At 44.0% G+C, this 19,374-nt stretch overlaps 1 protein-coding gene and 1 pseudogene across 1 annotated transcript; one reads left to right on the forward strand and one right to left on the reverse strand.

The window, feature by feature from the left end:
- Positions 1-4,156: 4,156 nt before the first annotated feature.
- LOC138287228 (zinc finger protein 79-like) lies at positions 4,157-5,208 on the reverse strand (annotated as a pseudogene).
- An 11,391-nt stretch (positions 5,209-16,599) lies between these two features.
- LOC138287230 (zinc finger protein 664-like) lies at positions 16,600-19,015 on the forward strand. The gene has a single exon (XM_069227584.1). It carries the CDS (start codon positions 17,542-17,544, stop codon positions 18,145-18,147), a length of 606 nt encoding a protein of 201 aa, XP_069083685.1. The 5' UTR covers positions 16,600-17,541; the 3' UTR covers positions 18,148-19,015.
- The last annotated feature ends 359 nt before the right edge of the window (positions 19,016-19,374 follow it).

Here is a 19,374-nt window from a genome sequence, read left to right on the forward strand (position 1 = left end):
ATTCTCAACTGCAATGTCTAACTCCACGTTAAAGGCAATAGGCAGCTAACCTAAATATCAAATGTAATGTCTAATGTCATGTCAAAGCCAATAGGCAGCTGAGCTGAATACAAAATGTAAGGTCTAATATCATGTCAAAGTCAATAGGCAGCTGAGATGAATACAAAATGCAATGTATAATATCATGTCAAAGCCAATAGGCAGCTTAACTGAATACAGAATGCAATGTCTAATATCATGTCAAAGCCAATAGGCAGCTAAGCTGAATACATCATGTCAAAGCCAATAGGCAGAATACAGAATGTAATGGCTAATGCAATGTCAAAGCCAATAGGCGGCTAAACTGGATACAGAAAGTAATGGCTAATGCCATGTCAAAGCCAATAGGCCGCTAAACTGAACAAAACATACAGGCCCGTATTTATACTTTTTGACGCTAAACTGCGCTAACGCAGTTAAGCGTCAAAAAATTTTGCGCCGTCTAACGCCATTCTGAAGCGCCATGCGGGCGCCGTATTTATGGAATGGCGTTAGACGGCGCAATCAGACCGGCGCTGCCTGGTGTGCGTGGAAAAAAACCACGTAGACCAGGCAGCTCCGGCGTTGGGAAAAAATGACGTTAGGGCGTCTTAAAATGGCGCAAGTCAGGTTGACGCTAAAAAATCGTCGTAACCCGACTTGCACCATTTTTTTTCGACGCCCATCCCCCATCAACATGACTCCTATCATTGTAAAGATAGGAGTCATGCCCCCTTGCCCAATGGCCATGCCCAGGGGACTTCTGTCCCCTGGGCATGGTCATTGGGCATAGTGGCATGTAGGGGGGCACAAATCAGGCCCCCCTATGCCACAAAAAAAAAAAAAAAAAAACTTACCTGGACTTACCTTAATGTCCATGGGATGGGTCCCTCCGTCCTTGGGTGTCCTCCTGGGGTGGGCAAGGGTGGCAGGGGGGGTCCCTGGGGGCAGGGGAGGGCACCTCTGGGCTCATTTTGAGCCCACTTGTCCCTAACGCCATGCCTGACCCAGGCGTTAAAAAGCGGCGCAAAAGCGCCGTTTTTGGCCACGCCCACTCCCGGGCGTCATTTTTGCCCCGGAGTATAAATACCACGTAAAGGCCTGGGAGTCATTTTTTAAGACGGGAACGCCTCCCTTGCATATCATTAACGCAAGGAAGGGGTTCACGCTAAAAAATGACGCCCACTCCGGGCACTTTGGCGCCCGAAGCGTCTAACGCCATAGTATAAATATGGCGTTAGTTTGCGTTAGTTTAGCGTCGAATTTGCGTCGAAAAAAACGACGCAAATTCGGCACAACCAGAGTATAAATACGGCCCTAAATACGGCCCACAATGTGCTACTGGTGAACATTGAGCAACTAATATGTGCAGTGGTGAAACACAAAGTCTTTGGTCAAACTCAAATAATATCATCACAGGGGGTACATACTGCGAGGTAGCTGGGCTTGCTAGGAGGTCTCAGGAACCTGGGCTGGAGGAGCTGCAGTGGCAGGGGGAGCGACCTACCCTTGGGTCAAGGGTCGCTACCACTGTCGCGCAGCGGCCACCATAAGAGGGAGGAGGGGGGAGGGGTCAGCTGGGGGCGAATGGGAGCTGGGGGGCGGGGCATGCAGGAGGTGGCGGCGGGAAAGTGGAGGGGGGGGACAGGTAGAGGGGAGAAGAGCTGGGGGAGGGGGGTTTAAGGATGGTGGGGGGTGAGTTTTAGGAAGTTTAGGAGTTTAGGGAGAGAGATAGGAATAAGGTTGGGAAGATAGGGGAGGGGGGGTTGTAGAGGTGGGTGAGGGTGAGAGGTAGAGTGAAAGGATAGGAAGATAGGGGTGGTAACAGAGGGGGTGGCGAGTGAGGGAGAGAGACGAGACAGGAGCAGGAGGACAGGCGCGAGAAGAACAGAAGACAGAAGACGAAGAACAGAAGACGAAGAACAGAAGACAGAAGACCACAGAAGAAGGTACAGAAGAAGAGGAGCCGAAGAACAGAAGACAGAAGACCACAGAAGAAGATAAAGAAGAAGAGGGGCGTAGAAGACAGAAAAATACAGAAGAAGGTGAAGAAGAGGAGCGTAGAAGACAGAAGAATACAGAAGAAGGTGAAGAAGAGGAGCGTAGAAGACAGACGAATACAGAAGAAGGTGAAGAAGAAGAGGGGCGACGAGCAACAGAGGAAAGAGCCAAGAAGAGGGACAGAGAAGAAGAGGCACACGCAGGTCGCGGTGCAAAGGAGAGAGAGAGAAGCACACAGATGAAGAGAGAAGACGGGGAGCAGGAGGGACAGAAGAGTACAGAAGAAGACTACAGAGGAAGAGCGCAGAGAAAGAACAGAGAAGAAGAAAAGAAGCAGGAGAGAGGGTGAGTAGCGCGGGGCAGGGCGAGGGGCTGGGAGGTGGGGGGGGTACTTACTGCGAGGTAGCTGGGCTTGCTAGGAGGTCTCAGGAACCTGGGCTGGAGGAGCTGGAGGACCTGGAGGAGCTGCAGTGGCAGGGGGAGCGAACTACCCTTGGGTCAAGGGTCGCTACCACTGTCGCGCAGGGGCCGTCATAAGAGGGAGGAGGGGGCGGAGGGGTCAGCTGGGGGCGAATGTGAGCTGGGGGCGGGGGCGTGCAGGAGGTGGCGGCGGGAAAGCGGAGGGAGGGGGGACAGGTAGAGGGGAGAAGAGCTGGGGAGGGGGGTTTAAGGGTAGTGGGGGTGAGTTTTAGGAAGTTTAGGAGTTTAGGGAGAGAGATAGGAGTAAGGTTGGGAAGATGGGGGGGTTGTAGAGGTGGGTGAGGGTGAGAGGTAGAGTGAAAGGATAGGAAGATAGGGGTGGTAACAGAGGGGGTGGCGAGTGAGGGAGAGAGATGAGCCAGGAGCAGGAGGACAGGCGCAGGAAGAACAGAAGACAGAAGACGAAGAACAGAAGACAGAAGACGAAGAACAGAAGACAGAAGACCACAGAAGAAGGTACAGAAGACGAAGAACAGAAGACAGAAGACCACAGAAGAAGGTACAGAAGAAGAGGAGCCGAAGAACAGAAGACATAAGACCACAGAAGAAGATAAAGAAGAAGAGGGGCGCAGAAGACAGAAAAATACAGAAGAAGGTGAAGAAGAGGAGCGTAGAAGACAGAAGAATACAGAAGAAGGTGAAGAAGAGGAGCGTAGAAGACAGAAGAATACAGAAGAAGGTGAAGAAGAAGAGGGGTGACGAGCAACAGAGGAAAGAGACAAGAAGAGGGACAGAGAAGAAGAGGCACACGCAGGTCACGGTGCAAAGGAGAGAGAGAGAAGCACACAGATGATTCTAACCTTGATGATTCTAACCTTGCACCAAACAGGATTTGGATGAATGATTCTCTGCAAATAAGAAACTCATAAAATATATTTACATGCAATTATTCTAACAATGAATCATTTACGTAGTCCATGGTGAGCCGTCCAGTCTCCTAAGGATGCAGCTGTTGAACGGCACTAGTACCATGTACCATGTGATGATGGAAATGAGCATCACTTCTCCTGCATCAGGCCTTGGGAGGTAAATGTCGTGCACTACAAGCATTAACCCTGAGAGTTACAGCCAACATTTTCCTACTTTCACTTCTCATGCTTTTGGACACTGTTCTCTGGCTGCTGTCACTCAACCATCAATGTTGCATACAAGTACCAAACACCACGAAAAGCTATGAATAGTCTCCAGGGTGTGCTTGTTAAATCAGTTTGAGTGTGATGGGCTTATAGGTTTTACCACTATATCCCAAAGTTAGCTGAAAATACACTTGTTAGTCCAAGTATTGGTTGTAGTGTTGCCTTTACGGGCAGCAATGACAGGTATGCTTGGATGGTTTTCTTTATGACTCTACTTCATGGGAGAAGAAAGGTTTCCTATCTTTTAGTCCACACTCTGCTCATATATTAATGTGTGCCTTGCAACTTCTCTTTTTTTCTTATTTGTAGAGAATTGAAATGAGCAATCACTGACAACAGACGCTCTTATAATTCTACAAAGCTTTGTGTGTGATTTTTCTTTTCTGACTAGTCGGGACTTCTATCATCAACCTTTTGATCATCTGCCATTTGGAGGTCCCACATAGTTGTAATTTTTTCTTTTTCTGTATTTCTTTGATGGCTATGTAGGCTTGGTAATAGACTAAAACTTGTCACACATTCACTCCACTTGAATGGTTTCCCCCTGTGTGTGTTCACTGATGTATTTGGAGGTGTGACAACCAACTAAAGCTCTTGATAACATCACTGCAACTGTATGGTTTTTCCCCTGCGTGTGTTCGATAATGTCTTTGGAGGTGTGCTAACCGACTGTAACTCTTCAGACATTCACTGCATCTGAATGTTTTTTCCCTCAAGTGTGTATGTTGATGTCTAATTAGGTGTGCTGAGTGACTAAAGCTCTTCACACACTCAGTTCAACTGAATGTTTTTTCACCCGAGTGTGTTTTCTGATGTCTTTGTAATTGTGATATTTGACTAAAGCTACTTCCACATTCACTGCAGTCATATCATTTCTCCCCAGTGTGTGTTCGCTGATGCTGTTTTAGGTTCGATAAAAAACTGAAGCTCTTTCCACAGTCATTGCACTTGAACGGCTTTTCCCCTGTGTGTATTCGCTGATGAGTCCTTAATGTCGAAGAGCCACTAAAACTACTTCCACATTCGCTGCAATGGTATGGTTTTTCGCCTGAATGTGATCGCTGATGTTTTTGGAGATTTGATAAAAGACTGAAACTCTTTACACATTCACTGCAATGGTACGGTTTTTCCCCAGTCTGTAATCGCTGATGTTGTTGTAGGGTTGATAAGTGGCTAAAGCTCTTCACACATTCACTGCAATGGTACGGTTTTTCCCCAGTGTGTGTTCGCTGATGTCTTTGCAGGCATGATAACTGACTAAAACTTTTTGCACATTCACTGCATCTGAATGGCTTTTCTCCTGTGTGCGTTTGCTGATGGTGCTTTAATCGTGATGACAAACTAAAGCTCTCACTGCCTGTGTATGATTCTTCTTTATTGGGTAGTGCCTCTAGGTCGGGTATATATTTTTCTACATCCCATGACTGTGTTTCCTGACGGGCCAACATGGTTGATAAAGCACTTGTGTTATTCTCACTTCCCTGTATTTGTTTGTATTAAGGACATTTGATTTCCAATTTAAAAGTAAAATACAATGGTCACTAAATACTTGCCACACTCATAATATGAGCAAGGCTTCTTTACGAGAGATTAGATTGGATAACAGTTTTCAATGCTTGAGGGTAAGGATTAACCTAATTTCGGTTGGTGCACATTGGGAGAGTCCGCTGTATTGAACACAGCAGAAGTACTCTCTCCTTTATCCTTCAGTTGTTTTCTTCACTCTGTTGTGTTTTTCTCTGGTTGCTGTGGTGTAGGGAGGAAGAGTTTACAATACACCTAGAGCATTGAATTATGGTCTGTTATCATTTTTGGTGTTGGAGCACTGTGGTAGTCACATCATACAAATCCCATGATTAAAGCTGATGTTCGTTGCCTGTTTATTCAGGAGGTGGTTTGTCAGTGTTGTTGCCTTAATTTTCTAGAGGTCATCTCTCAGTCGCGTGGTGTGAAGGTGCAAAGCTCAGACTCCTGCGTTCACTGAATTGTCCTTCGGAGCTTCTTCCAGCATCTATCAGTCTATGTTCAGGGTCCTCAGTCTGTGATTGCACTGATGTTTTCCTGAATACTGGAGTTGATTATTTATGACCATTTGTTGTTGATTTACTGAACCATTGTTGTTATTCCAAAGCAATTGATGCATTCAAGGAATGTGTCCTGTGGGATGCAAAGAGATGTGAAATTACAAAATGTAAGTATAACAGAATGTGATACACAATGTTTAACTCGATATAAACACCATCTCTTCTTTACCATGATTGAAACTTAGCGAGGGTAAAGACACCATACACAGATATTTAGCTAAATGTTCTGTTGAACACATCACATCCTATTTTCTTCTTAAAAAGAGGTGATTTACCGTGTTCACATAGTTACTTAGTACAGAAACGGCAAGCACGGAGCACCACCATGCTACAGGTCCAGCTTTAGGGAGCTACACATTGACAAGATTTCATTTCAACAAAAACAGATGGTGGAAAAAGAAGGCTCCGGATGTACTGCTGTTTCTTTAGTTTCGGAAAGTGCATATAAAAAAGTTAACTCCTCTGGAAGTATATAACAAAGGTAACTGTATTCACATACTTCAATACTTTCCTGTTCACATTGGATCAGCTAAGGTGCCAACTCCTGTCTTTACCTTGTCTTTACAGGTCATCAATGATGTGAAAGCTATTCTGGAAACTAAGGGCCAGATGTAGTAAAGAGTGTGCGCCTCGCAAACAGCGAAAAACGCGTTTTCCGAGGCGCAAAAGCCTCTTTGCAATGCAGCAATGCATTTTCCGAGTCGGATCCGACTTGCAAAATGCATTTCCGACTCGCAAATAGGAAGGGGTGTTCCCTTCCTATTTGCAACTCGCAATGCAATTCAATTCCATTGCAAATGGACTCACAGTTACCATCCACTTGAAGTGGATGGTAACCCAGTCGCAAACGGGAAGGGGTCCCCATGGGACCTCCCCTCTTTGTGACTGGAAAAAAAAATATTTTTTCAGAGCAGGCAGTGGTCCATTGGACCACTGCCTGCCCTGAAAAAATCCGAAACTAAAAGGTTTCGTTTTTTTTTTTTAAAGTGCAGCTCGTTTTCCTTTAAGGAAAACGGGCTGCACTTAGAAAAAAAAAACTGCTTTATTAAAAAGCAGTCACGGACATGGTGGTCTGCTGTCTCCAGCAGGCCACCATCCCCGTGAGTGCCCATACTCGCAATGGGGTCGCAAACTGCGACCCACCTCATTAATATTAATGAGGTGGGTCTTTGCGACCCCATTGCGAGTTGCAGAAGGTGTCTCGGCGCACCTTTCTGCATACCAAATTGCGACTTGCAATTTGCGAGTCGCAGGGACTCGCAAATTGCAAGTCGCAATTTGGTTATTTGCTACATCTGGCCCTAAATTAGACTTCTTAGTGATTGCTATGGGACTCCTACAAGCAGATCAAGCCATCCTCAGGGACAGAATAGATGTGACCAAGTCAGTGCTGGCTGGATTGCGCCCTCGCTGACCCACATCACATCACATGAAATTAATGCCAAGGACGTCTGACCAAGTGACATGACACCACAAACTCCCTGTTTTGGAGTGGAGGGGCCTCTCAGCACACATGTTGAGAAGGCTATATTCCTCCTGGCGTTGGCTGGGGGATAGGGAGAGCAAAAATGGGCACCACCATTAGGGTACAGATTGTGCACATCTCTCTTGGACAACCAAGAGACTGTAATCCCCTGGACCTTGATTGAACATTGAAAGAAGAGCGGCCAGGGCACACCAATAGCATGAATCCTGATCCTGATCCTGATAATGTTCCATGATAAATAGAAAGTTTGTTCTTGGAAGATGATGTGTAGATATTTAGTGCGGGTAGAAAGTAGAAATCTCAATCAAAAGACTGCGTTGTACAAAACGACCATGTGTCCAGAGCAGCCAGATGGTGATAAATGGTCAAAGTTACAATAGGATGTTCGAATGTAACAATAAGTCCATACAGCAAAACAGCCAACACGTGTTTCGTCTTCAAGGCTTTGTCAAGGCTTCAGATGTATATAAAACATTATATGTAAACACGAAAGGTACATAGATCAAGCTGCTGGTAGTCATGAGTCCTTGGGAGAAATCAAATAGTACAGGCAAATGATGGCCATGATAAGCCTCAAGTATTTGTGGAGCGAATAAACCCGTGCCGTGCACGTCAGGGTTTTGGCAGAATGTGACACTCTTCTTTCAATATATAGGCCACCACCCACTCTTCAGTGTGTGGCCCTCCGACACCTGTGGTGGCAGGTGTTAGTGCTAGCCTGGCACCCAACACCATATTGTTTAAATTTTATGACTTTGCTCAGATTTCACTATTGACATACGCTTTGCAGATGTGCAAGCACTCTCTGGCATCCGCCACCTTCTTCGCCTGACTTACCCTTGATGGAACATGTTTCTCTCTTCTCCGATTTCCTTTTCAGCTTTCCTTTGGTCATGGCCATGTTTGAGACACAACCAGGAACGGGGGTTGGGGTAGTTATTTTATGTTTTTGTTTGTGGACACTCAGCATTACTCTATACACGTAGGTCAGGGACTGACTGTGATCACAGCCTCTAGAATTTCAAAGCTGGAGGAGGGCTGATGGACACCTAGACACTGAAATGCTAACGCATCACACAACATTTATGCCCACATATTTCATACTGTCGTTGAATATCGAGGGAATGGCCAAACACAGATGCAGTCAATTATTTTATTCCTACTTTCGAAGCAGACTCACATTGTGTTTCGCCAGGAAACAAATCTGTCTTCTATGGAACTCCTTAAACCGCAAAGACGGTGAGGGGCCAACTAGTGGCAAACTCATATTTGGCTTATCAGTCAATTCAGATTTGTAGAGCACGGCTAATTACCTTTAGGGTATCCAGGCACTGGGTTTCTGCTGGGATCCGGTGAAGAACCAGGTATTGAGTCCTTTTCTGAATTCAGGGAGAGAGGGTGATATTCTGAAGGGCAGGGAGAGGTTGTTCCAGGAGTTGGTGGCGAGGTAGGTGCATCCTCAACTGTTGCTTCAGCGGATACGGCGAATGAGTCCTGCGTAGAGTGCATTGCTGCAGCCCAGCCAGCTGGTGACTTGAGCTTGAGTGATGACTTTCCTGGTGTTGACAGAGAGACACCTGAATATTGTTTTGAGCTTGCGAAGGGTATGGAAGCAGGCAGAGGAGACTACGTTGATCTGGCATTTCATGGTGAGTTTGCTGCCTAGGATGATGCTGAGGTTGCAGGTGTGCTCCGTCGGTGTGGGTCCGAGCTCTGAAGGCTACCAGGTGTCATTCCACGGGGAGGTGTTGTTCCCAGGGGGCACAGGGGCCAAAAGCTCTAGGAAACTCATAATATTATGACTGGTGCAACAAGTGTAATGCTGCAGGGGTCAAAAGCTCTAGGAAAACCACTAAGCACCGATTATTTCTATATTTTACTACTAAATAAGCAGTCACAAGTGCAGTTACCTTGCAGGCACTAGAGGCCACTATTTGAATGGTGCAGCAGGTGCAGTGGCATAGGGGCCTAAGGCTCTAGGAAACCCACTGAATACCGATTATTGCTGTATGGTACCAATACCCCCTCGAAGGACCCCTCTCAATTCTTCAGCAACAAATCTCCAGCCATTTACAGTATCTTCAACCTGCTATCGGACCCGACAGACCTAGTCAAATGCCTCCCAATCTTATCCAAACAGCAAATGCTAACCAAATGGACCATCATCAACCCAGAAGAAACTGCTGCCACCATGACATCCATCTTCTTAGGGGTCCCATCGGAACTCTGCCCACAACATGCCTACTCCAGAGCACTGCAACCCATACGTGCCATGCTCACAACCATTCTGAATGCTTCCATCTCTTCCGCGACCTTTCCAGCTGCTTGGAAACTGTCAGAATCCCAGTGGTGCGCGTACTAGGGCCCGCACATAGGGAAATCCCAGCCTACCTCAAGGCAACGGCATCTACCCAGTGGAAAAGCCCACTGGTTTGCAGAGACCACGAAATGGTAATCCTGTTGTGAATTCCACTGTCAGCTAACACCCTGACTCCTGCCTGACATGGGGTCTACATGTACTGCAATAGGCGATCAATAGTGCCTCCTACAATTCAATGAAAACAAACATTGCCTGTTATTACCGCCTTGGAACCCTGCCTGTGCTGGGGTTTGCATTTACTACAGTAGGTGAATATATTGCCTGCTGTGATTCAAAGTGAGAACCATTATTGCCTGTGGTTGCCGCCTTGGACCTCTGCCTGTATTGGGGTTGCATGCATTGTAATATGCAATCAATATTCTGCGCTGTGATTCAGTATGGGAACTAATATTGTCCATCATTTAGTTCCAGAGAAAGAGTGTGTGCCAGCACTATAAATCACAGAAGCACTAAGTGGTGGCCATCTTCGATGGGGCTAGAGTATAAAACTGGCACTGCCCAGAACCGCACGCTCACTATTCCAGGAACTGATCAGAGGAACAGCTTCTTTCCTGGGCTCCTGCACTACGTTTGTTCAACTGAGCGCTTTGGTGGTGAGTTCATTTACCCTGCAAGTGATCCGGCTCACACTTCGGACGTAGTGGCTGCCCCCTAGTAGGGGCAGAGTCCGCCGAATTCGTTAGCGTTTCAAGCCTCGTCATAGTTTTGGTTCTAACTCAGAGGAACAGAAGAATACAACCTAATTTCTTGCACAACCAGTAAAGACCATTATTGATAGAAACAATTCCAGGGAAGGCAGTTCCATAGAGACAAACCAGTTTGATTGAAGAGTAAAGAACATAATTCATGAATATTACTTAATCTCACTCTCTCTGTCAGCCAGGTGACTTAACCTGGGGCATTGAACAACTGGAGAAGAGAGAGAGAAATGTTTAATTGAACTCTTATTGGTATGTATGCCTGCAGCAGTGTCTAGAATGGGGTGTAGCTAAGGTGTTAAATGGTATGCATTGAACAAGTGACCTCACCTAATCCTATTTATCTTACAGCCTACTATTAAAAGACCATGTATAGAAAAGTAAACCCTCAAAAATGCAGAATAGAGAGAGAATGAATAAAAACTCACTCCTAAAGCGGGTGAAGTTTTAAGGGAACTCAATGCTCTGGTTCCGTCTGAATATTATGTGCGTTCTCTTTTTTCAGATCTCCCTCCCCACTGTTCCAATTCCCTAAACCCCTTTCTCTCGTCTGGCCACTCCAATACTCTTTGCTAGTACAGCGTTCTGAGTTGGTAGGGCCTGGAGGTGGACTTTTTGCTCTCCGTACAGACGGAAGGACCGGCGTGATAGAAACACACAACTGTCCCCCCACTGATGAAGAAACCCTCTGCAGACCCTTCAACGCTAAACAACTACAGGCTGATCTCCTTGCTACCATTTCTGGCTAAGGTCTCAGAGAAAATAATCAACAGATGGCTCATCGAATACCTCAATACCCACCAGCTCCTCAACACCACTCAGTCTAGATTCGGACCCAACCACAGCATGAAAATTGCCCACATCATCGCCATGAATGACATCCACATGACTCTGGACAGACGGGACAAGGTGTCCTCATCTTCCTGGTCCTCTCTGCAGAGTTTGAGGCAGTCTCCCACCCCATCCTCATTCAACACTGACGCGAGATCAGAATACAGGGAGACGCACTCCGATGGGTCTCCTCCTTCCTGACTGGAAGAACCAAGTCATTCAGCCTGACACCGTACACTTTGGATGTCTGTGACTTCATTTTCAGAGTTCCGCAAGGATCCCTCTAGCTAGAATCGTCCGCTCTCACAACATCAATGTCCTCAGCTACACGGACCACATGTAACTCATTCTGACTCTCATGGTCAATACGCCCAGTACCCGGATCAAGTTCAATTCCTGCATGACTGAAATTTCCCAGTAGATGAAAACCGACTGTCTCAAACTGAATACTGATAAGACTGAAATTGTGATCTTCTGGAAGAGCACTGCACCGTGGGAATACATGGACCCTCATCACCCAGGTCAAGAACCTAAGGATCATCATCAAAATCAAACTCAACATGACCGTCCAAGTCAACGCAGTCACTGCGTCATGCTTCCATACCCTGTAGATGCTGAGGAAGATTTTCAAATGCCTCACAATCAGCACCCAGGAAGCTCTCACGCATGCCCTGGCAAAAGCAAGCTGGACTACAAGAACACCCTCAGCAAAAAACTCACAGAAGGCAGCTGAATATTCAGAACTCATCAGCCAGAATCACTCGCAACCTCACACACCGCACTCATATCACAGCACACCTGAAGGAGCTCCACTGGCTCTCTACACACAAACGAGCTCAACTCAAACTCTTCACCCGCGCTTTCAAGGCTCTACGTAACACCGGCCTGGCATACCTCAACAATCGCATCCGTTTCACAAACCATCTGAGCACCTCTGTTCATCCAGACTCTGCTTGCACACATCCTACACATACGGAAAATCAGATCCGGCAGTCAAGCCTTTTCCTACATTGCTCCTAAAGGATGGAACGCTCTGCGACTACACATAACAGCCTCCTCCTCCCTTCTTGACTTCTGCAAGAAGCTGAAGACCAAGCTTTTCTAGGCTTGGCTCGCTCCAGCCTGCTCAGGGTCAGGATACTCTCTCAGATGATAGAGCGCTCTATAAATCCGCACCACTTAACATAAAATATATACGTTTAATACTACAACAAATGGTTCATATAATATATACTAGTGGTCTGATTTAGATATATATTAAGTTTTAGTAGCTGTGCAATCAAATTCATATGTTCATTTGTGCATTTTACATCACAATCACGAGGTCTGACTCCTTCCAAGAAAATGTACAAAGTGTATTTAACCTGAATACACAAGTGTTTCATTAAAAAGGACAACACCTGATTTCCAGGAAGAATAAGGCTTGTGATGCAGACAGATCAGCCCTGAAGGCCCTTGGACCTGTAGCTCAGCTCGTCTGCTCTCAGTACTCTGAGCCTGAAATTACAAAAACTGCCACAAAGCAATCTTGTCTCTAAAGACGCACAACGTAGCAGATTCAGAAAACATCTTGTACAGTATGCGTTTCAAGGCGTTCTGAGTAACTGGTCTAGGCACTTTCCATGTTGAATAGGTTTAACTGGGCTTGGAAGGGAGGGGTTCTATCATATCGTAATTACATCAAACCCACCAACCACACTGCCATTTTTTCAAATATATATTGTATATTTCATCATGCTTGTTCTGTTAATTTCGATTACCTATCTGGACTTGGATAGGGACATATATTGGCTCTTAGATGTGCAAACATGCAGCATATCATCCAACTCGGGCTAGAGTTTGAGTACACCTAGCGGATGCACACAAGAACCTAACCATTATGTCTAACAAGGAGGACGTCTTTTCAGCCACCAAGACCACAGAAGCGACCACAGCCCCAAACTACCTTTACGAGCCCAGGAGGAGGGCTCCAACATTTGGAGAAGTGCTTTTAAGTGTTCTGAAATAACGCAGTATCAGCTTTGAAGCCTTTTTCCAGCACCGGAGCCACACCAGGGACTACAGCCCCAAGCTACCTTTACAAATCCAGGAGTGCTCCAACGTGTGGCAAAGCGCTCTTCTGTGCGCTGAGCACTCGCGGGCTGCAGGGAACACCTGGAAGCATGCCCAGGCAAAGACCAGGCCATGAGCGGGCTCACCTGTGCCCGTCTGCAGCCGGATAAGGCCGAATTGGGCCCTCTCTCCTGGCCCATCACTCTTCCAATAGCATTTGTAATGGAGTTGGTCTTTATAAACTTGGTAAATGTTCTCGATAATATGGTTATTACCAACAGGGATGCCTATGATACATTCTTGGGTATTTCTTCTAGTGACACTGACACTGAGGCTGCATTTCTATCGATTTCTGGTGGTATCTAACCCGCTTTAACCAGAACACAGCCCCAGATGAACACTGATAGGCCTCGGTGATTCGAAGGTAATTGTTCCAAAGCCCATAAACACCTTGAGATAGCCCATTTATAGGTTAACTCGTTGTCCCCTGGAGGTGAGAAGGTGCAAACCAGATTACAATGTAGCATTGAAAAAAAAGGAAGAAGGATTTTGAAAATCTTGCCTGGGAATCCCTGATTGACACCAGTGCATCTAAAGATACCTCAGCTTTTTTGGCGAGTCATCAATGGTGGCTTTTTTAAAGGATGATCGCATTCCCAGTTTGGAGGCAGAGTAGAGACTGAGTAGATTGCCCATTTTCCAAAGATGTATTTTATCTCTAGCCAGTCGCTCAAGGGATTTGACCCTTCTTATATTGAAGCTTTGACTTTTGATTTTAGAAACTTAGTTTTTCTTGAGACGAAATCCATATGGCCCAGATGGTATTCCCAGTGAACTATTCAAGGCCAATGCCCCCCGTGGGTCCCAATTTAGCGTGATTGCTATGGACTTGCTGCCCCTCTGGCATCCTTAAAACTTGATCGGAGGCTATAATTGTAACAGTCTTCAAGAAAGGTGATCGTGCCGATACTGCCTGTTACCTGCCCTATTTCACTTCTTGATTCCCTAGTAAAAGCAACAGTGAGAGTGTTGTTGAATCACTAGAAAGAGTGTGCTGAAACTAACAACATTCTATCCAACCTACAGTATATTTTCCAAAAAGGCCTGGGGGACTCTGAGCAGGGATTAAAACGTAATCTACTTTTTGGTAAACATACCATTATGAAGAAGGGCCATTTGTTCTTAGCCTTCTTCAATCTATCAAGCGCATTTGATTGTGTTCTCCATAGTACATTATAGCCAATTTTATTAGTTGTAGGTGGACCCACAGATTATAGCCTTTCTCAGAGATAAATACTCCACTGGATCTGAATCCTGAATTTGTACTGAACTGGCTGTACGAATAAGGGCACGTTTTAGGGATTTGCTGACACAGTAGATCACAAGACGTGGCTACCCTGAGGCTGGTGGCACAACATGTCTGGTAGTCTCAGCACATGTAGTATACCCCTTTGAACTACTGTACCTAAAACATGTGTAACATACAAATACTGTTACTATGTTTTTTTAATTAAATAAAGTTTGTACATGTTCCCTATACTTTACCATAGGTAGACTGCATAGTCAGGGTGGAGATCCCCCTATTGTAAAGTACAAAGAACATTTAAAAAGCTTGATAAAATATATAATAAACTAGTAAAAATATGTTTAGATTGAATACTATGGTAAATTAATTTTATATATGTATTTTAAATCTAAAGCGGAAAATGCTACAACACTTAACTCAACTTTGAATTAAATTGTTAATTAATTTAAATATTCAAGGAGTTGGACCACACAAGAGTGCTCTTGTACCTATATTCAAGTTACCTGTTGTGGCTAACCCTAACCATGAGTCACGTAGATTAAAAATATTTAATGCATTAGTGGAAAGCATTGATTTATTAGTTAACATCTCCAGATGTTTGTCATTGAAGTGTCTATTCAAAGATAGAAATACAATCTATTTTATAATTTGATGTTGGATTTTTATTGTGTTTTCTTTTTATTCGACAGTTCTGGTACATCTTAATGCTTTACACCTGTTCCTTTGATCAAGCCTGACTGCTCCAAGCTACGGCCGCCCAGGACTGAGCTGAGGTTTTATAAACAAATGTGACTTGTCTCGATACAGGATTGTGCCTTCATTTTATGATGAAGTTGCACAACCACACCATATAATAAACCACTTTTCACGCAGAATATCATCCACTCAGGGACTTCATCAGGGCTCATTCTCTACTAGCAGAAGACGAAGGGTTTCAGTCAGGTACAGGCAAATCACACTGCACATCTCCTCCAATGTGTCCAGTAGTGTTTATAGTGATACAATTATCAGGCTCCTGCTCATTCAGAAGTTTATATTTCCCATATAGTATTCACAAGCAGTGTGGACCAAAGTAGATGCTGAAATCTGTTCACCTCTGTCACAAATGTTCATGAGTCCCCCACCAACTTAGGTAATGGCCTTATGACTGCAAGCCCCAGCAGTGGTAAGATAATACAGTGCCTCTAATAAAACTGAGGCTTTCCAACACTGAAAAGACACTGGGCACAATGTACACCCACAAAGTAGCATCCTGGGCCCCAGATGGACAACATTAAGTCAAATATCATGTAAAGGTAGAAAAAAGGGGATAGAAAAGATGAATATGCACACATCTGATGCTGAGATATGTGGGGTAAACTATTGATTGTGATGGATTCACTATAAGGACTAAATGACTGATATCGTTGAATAATAAATGTTATGAATCAATGTTTGTTTGCCTTATCTGTGCATATATTTTCTTTTTTAAGTTGTCTTTCAGGGCCAGAAGCAGGCCCTGTGAGCTACACTAGTTTTAGGCAGATGGACTGACGTTATGGCTATAGGAATCCTACCTTAACTTGCAGTAATGCTCCAGTCTTCCTGCTTAGAAGAAACCAAAAATGCTTGAACCAGGGGAGCTGTTAAAAGTGTTGAGGGTGACTTAAAGAACAGGATTTGAGGTGTTCCAATGTGAACAGAAAAAGACTGAGAAGTGTGTGAATAGAATTACTGAAGATAAACTTTTGTTATATACTTCCTGATGAGTTACCTTCGTTATATACTTCCTGAAGACAGCAGCTCAGCCTGATCCATCCTTTTTTCCATAATCTATTCTTGTTTAAATTAAATCGAGTCCATATGCATCTACCTAAAACTGTACCTTTAGCACGTGGGTGCTCCAAGACTGCGCTTTCTTCACCAAGTTACTCTGTGTACACTGGTAAATCACCTTTTCTGAAGATAATAAGATGTGACGTGTTCAACAGAATTATTAGTTAAATATCCATGTATGCTGAAATATTCTCTGCTAAGTCTCAGAGACAGTAAAGAAGAAATGTCATTTACAACCAGTTAAATATTATGTATTCACATTCCATTATGTTTCCATTTAGTAACTTTAAATCTCTTTACATCCAACAGAAAACAAGCCTTGAATGCATTACATTATTATGATTAATGAAGACGAAACTGCAAATCTGCAATAAACAGTCACCAACAATAAGCTCCGGTATTTAGGAAAACATATATGCAATCAGCAACAGAAGAACCTGCATATAAACTGACAGATCCTTGAAGAAGCAGTTGAGGGCAATTCAGTGGATGTAAGTGTCTGAGCTGTGCGCTTCCATGTCACAAGACTAAGAAATGAACTCTAGAAAATAAAGACAACAACAAATACAAACCACCTCCTGAATAAACCGGTTTCCAACACCAGCTGTGATCGTGGGATCAGTATGAAGTGGTTACAGCAGTTCTTTGTTTTCTAAAGCAATAATAGACCATAATTCACTGCTCTAAGTGTATCGTAAACTCTTTCTGGTCAAACCACAGCAACCAGAGAAAGGCACACCGTAGTGGAGCCAGACAACCGAAGGGTAAAGAAACGAGGAGTTCAGCTATCTACAATACAATGGACTGTCCCAACTTGCGCGTGCCAGATGGAAGATGAATCTTTACCCACAAGCGTACAAAACCATAATTCAATCTAAAGACACAATCGCCTACAAACAAACGTTATACATATTATGAGTGTGGCAAGTATTTAATGGCTATGGCACATTATTGTTAAACCAGAAATCAAATGTGCAAAACGCCACACTTATACAGGACATGTTAGAATAACACAAGTGCTTTATCAGCCATATTGGCCCATCAGGAAACAAAGTCTTGGGATGTAGACACAGATATACCCAACCCACAGACACCAACCAAGAAAGAAAATAATACACATTTAGTGGGAGCTTTAGTTTCTCATCTCTATTAAAGCGACATCACCGAACACACACAAGAAAAACATTCTAGTACAGTGAATGTGGGAAGAGCTTTAGTCACTTGTCAACCTTGTAGAGGCATCAGCTAACACACATGGGGGAAAAGCCATTCAAGTGCAGTGAATGTGTGAAGAGCTTTAGTCACTTGTCAGTCCTACAAAGACATCAACAAACACACACAAGAGAAAAAACATTCAAGTGCAGTCACTGTGTGAAGAGCTTTATTCAGTTATCACACCTGCAAAAACATCAGCGAACACACACAGGGGAAAAACCATACCATTGCAGTGAATGTGAAAGAAGTTTTATTGACTCATCACAATTGAGGGTTCATCAGCGAAGTCACACAGGAGAAAAGCCATTCAAGTGCAGTGAATGTGTGAAGAGCTTTATTCGGTTATCAGACCTACAAAAACATCAACGAACACACACTGGGGAAAAACCCTACCATTGCAATGAATGTGGAAGTAGTTTTAGTGATTCCTCCAATCTCAGGATTCCTCAGCGAACACACACAGGGGAAAAACCTTTTAAATGCACTGAATGTATGAAAAGCTTTAGTCAGTTATCAACCCTACACAACCATCTGCGAACACACACAGGAGAAAAGCCATTCAGTTGCAGTGAATGTGTGAAGAGCTTTAGTCAGTTATCAAACCTAAAAGTGCATGAACGAACACATGGGGATAAAACCACATGATTGTAATTAATGTGGAAGTAGTTTTAGTCACTAATCAACATTAAGGATTCATCAACAAATACACACAGGAGAAAAAACATTCAAGTGTAATCAATGTGGAAAGAGCTTTAGTGAAACAGCACACCTAAAAGAGCATCAGCGTACACACACAGGGTGGAAAGACCAATTAAGTTCAGTGGATGTGTATAGAGCTTTAGTCAATTATCAAACCTACAAAGACACCGGCAAACACACACAGGGGAAAAACCATACCATTGCAGTGCATGTGGCAGTGGTTTTATTGACTCTTCGTCATTAAGGATTAATCAGCGAACTCACACAGAAGAAATGCCATTCAAGTGCATTGAATGTGCAAAGAGCTATAGTCGGTTATCAGACCTACAAAAACAGCAACGAACACACACAGGGGAAAAAAAACACTCCATTGCAGTGAATGTGTGAAGTTTTCGTTGGTTATCACAACTACGAAGTCCTCAGCGAACACACACACAGGTGAAAAAACATATGATTGAAATGACTGTGGAATTAGTTTTAGTTGTTACTCAACCGTAAGTATTCATCTGCGAACGCACACTGGGGAAAAACCATTAAAGTGCTGTGAATGTGGAAAAAGCTCTAGTCGATTAGCAAACCTACAAAGATATCATCAGACACATAATAGGGAAAAACACATCATTGCAGTGAATGTGAAAGTAGTTTTAGTGAATCTTCAACATAAAGGATTTACCAGTGAACTCACACTGAAGAGAACCCATTTAAATGCAGTGAATATGTGAAGAGCTTTTTTCAACCCGCACACTTAAAGGAGCATCAGAGATCACACACTAGGGAAAAACAATTTAGGTGCAGTGAATATGTGAAGAGCCTTAGTCAATTATCAATGAACACACATTGGGGAAAAACCATACCAAGGCAGTGATTGTGGCAGTAGAGTTAGTAATTCCTCAAACCTAAGGATAAATCAGAGAAACCACAGAGGGGAAAAGCAATATCACTGCAATGAATGTGAAAGTAGTTTTAGTCACAAGTCAGCCTTAAGGATTCGTCAGCAAACACACATGGGGCAAAACCATGAAATTGCACTGAAAAAGAACTTTAATCACTTATCAGGCTTACAAAGACATCAATAACCACAAACAGGGGAAATACATTCTGGTGCGGTGAATGTGTGAAGAGCTTTAGTCAATTATCAGACCTACAAAGATATCAGTGAACACACTCTGGGGA

This window comes from Pleurodeles waltl, chromosome 4_1 (genome assembly GCF_031143425.1).
Source record: "Pleurodeles waltl isolate 20211129_DDA chromosome 4_1, aPleWal1.hap1.20221129, whole genome shotgun sequence".
Taxonomy (NCBI): domain Eukaryota; kingdom Metazoa; phylum Chordata; class Amphibia; order Caudata; family Salamandridae; genus Pleurodeles; species Pleurodeles waltl.

Bases quoted from the DNA above. Each gene is read 5' to 3' on its own strand.
- LOC138287230 (XM_069227584.1), top strand. From the start codon at position 17,542: ATGGGGGAAAAGCCATTCAAGTGCAGTGAATGTGTGAAGAGCTTTAGT.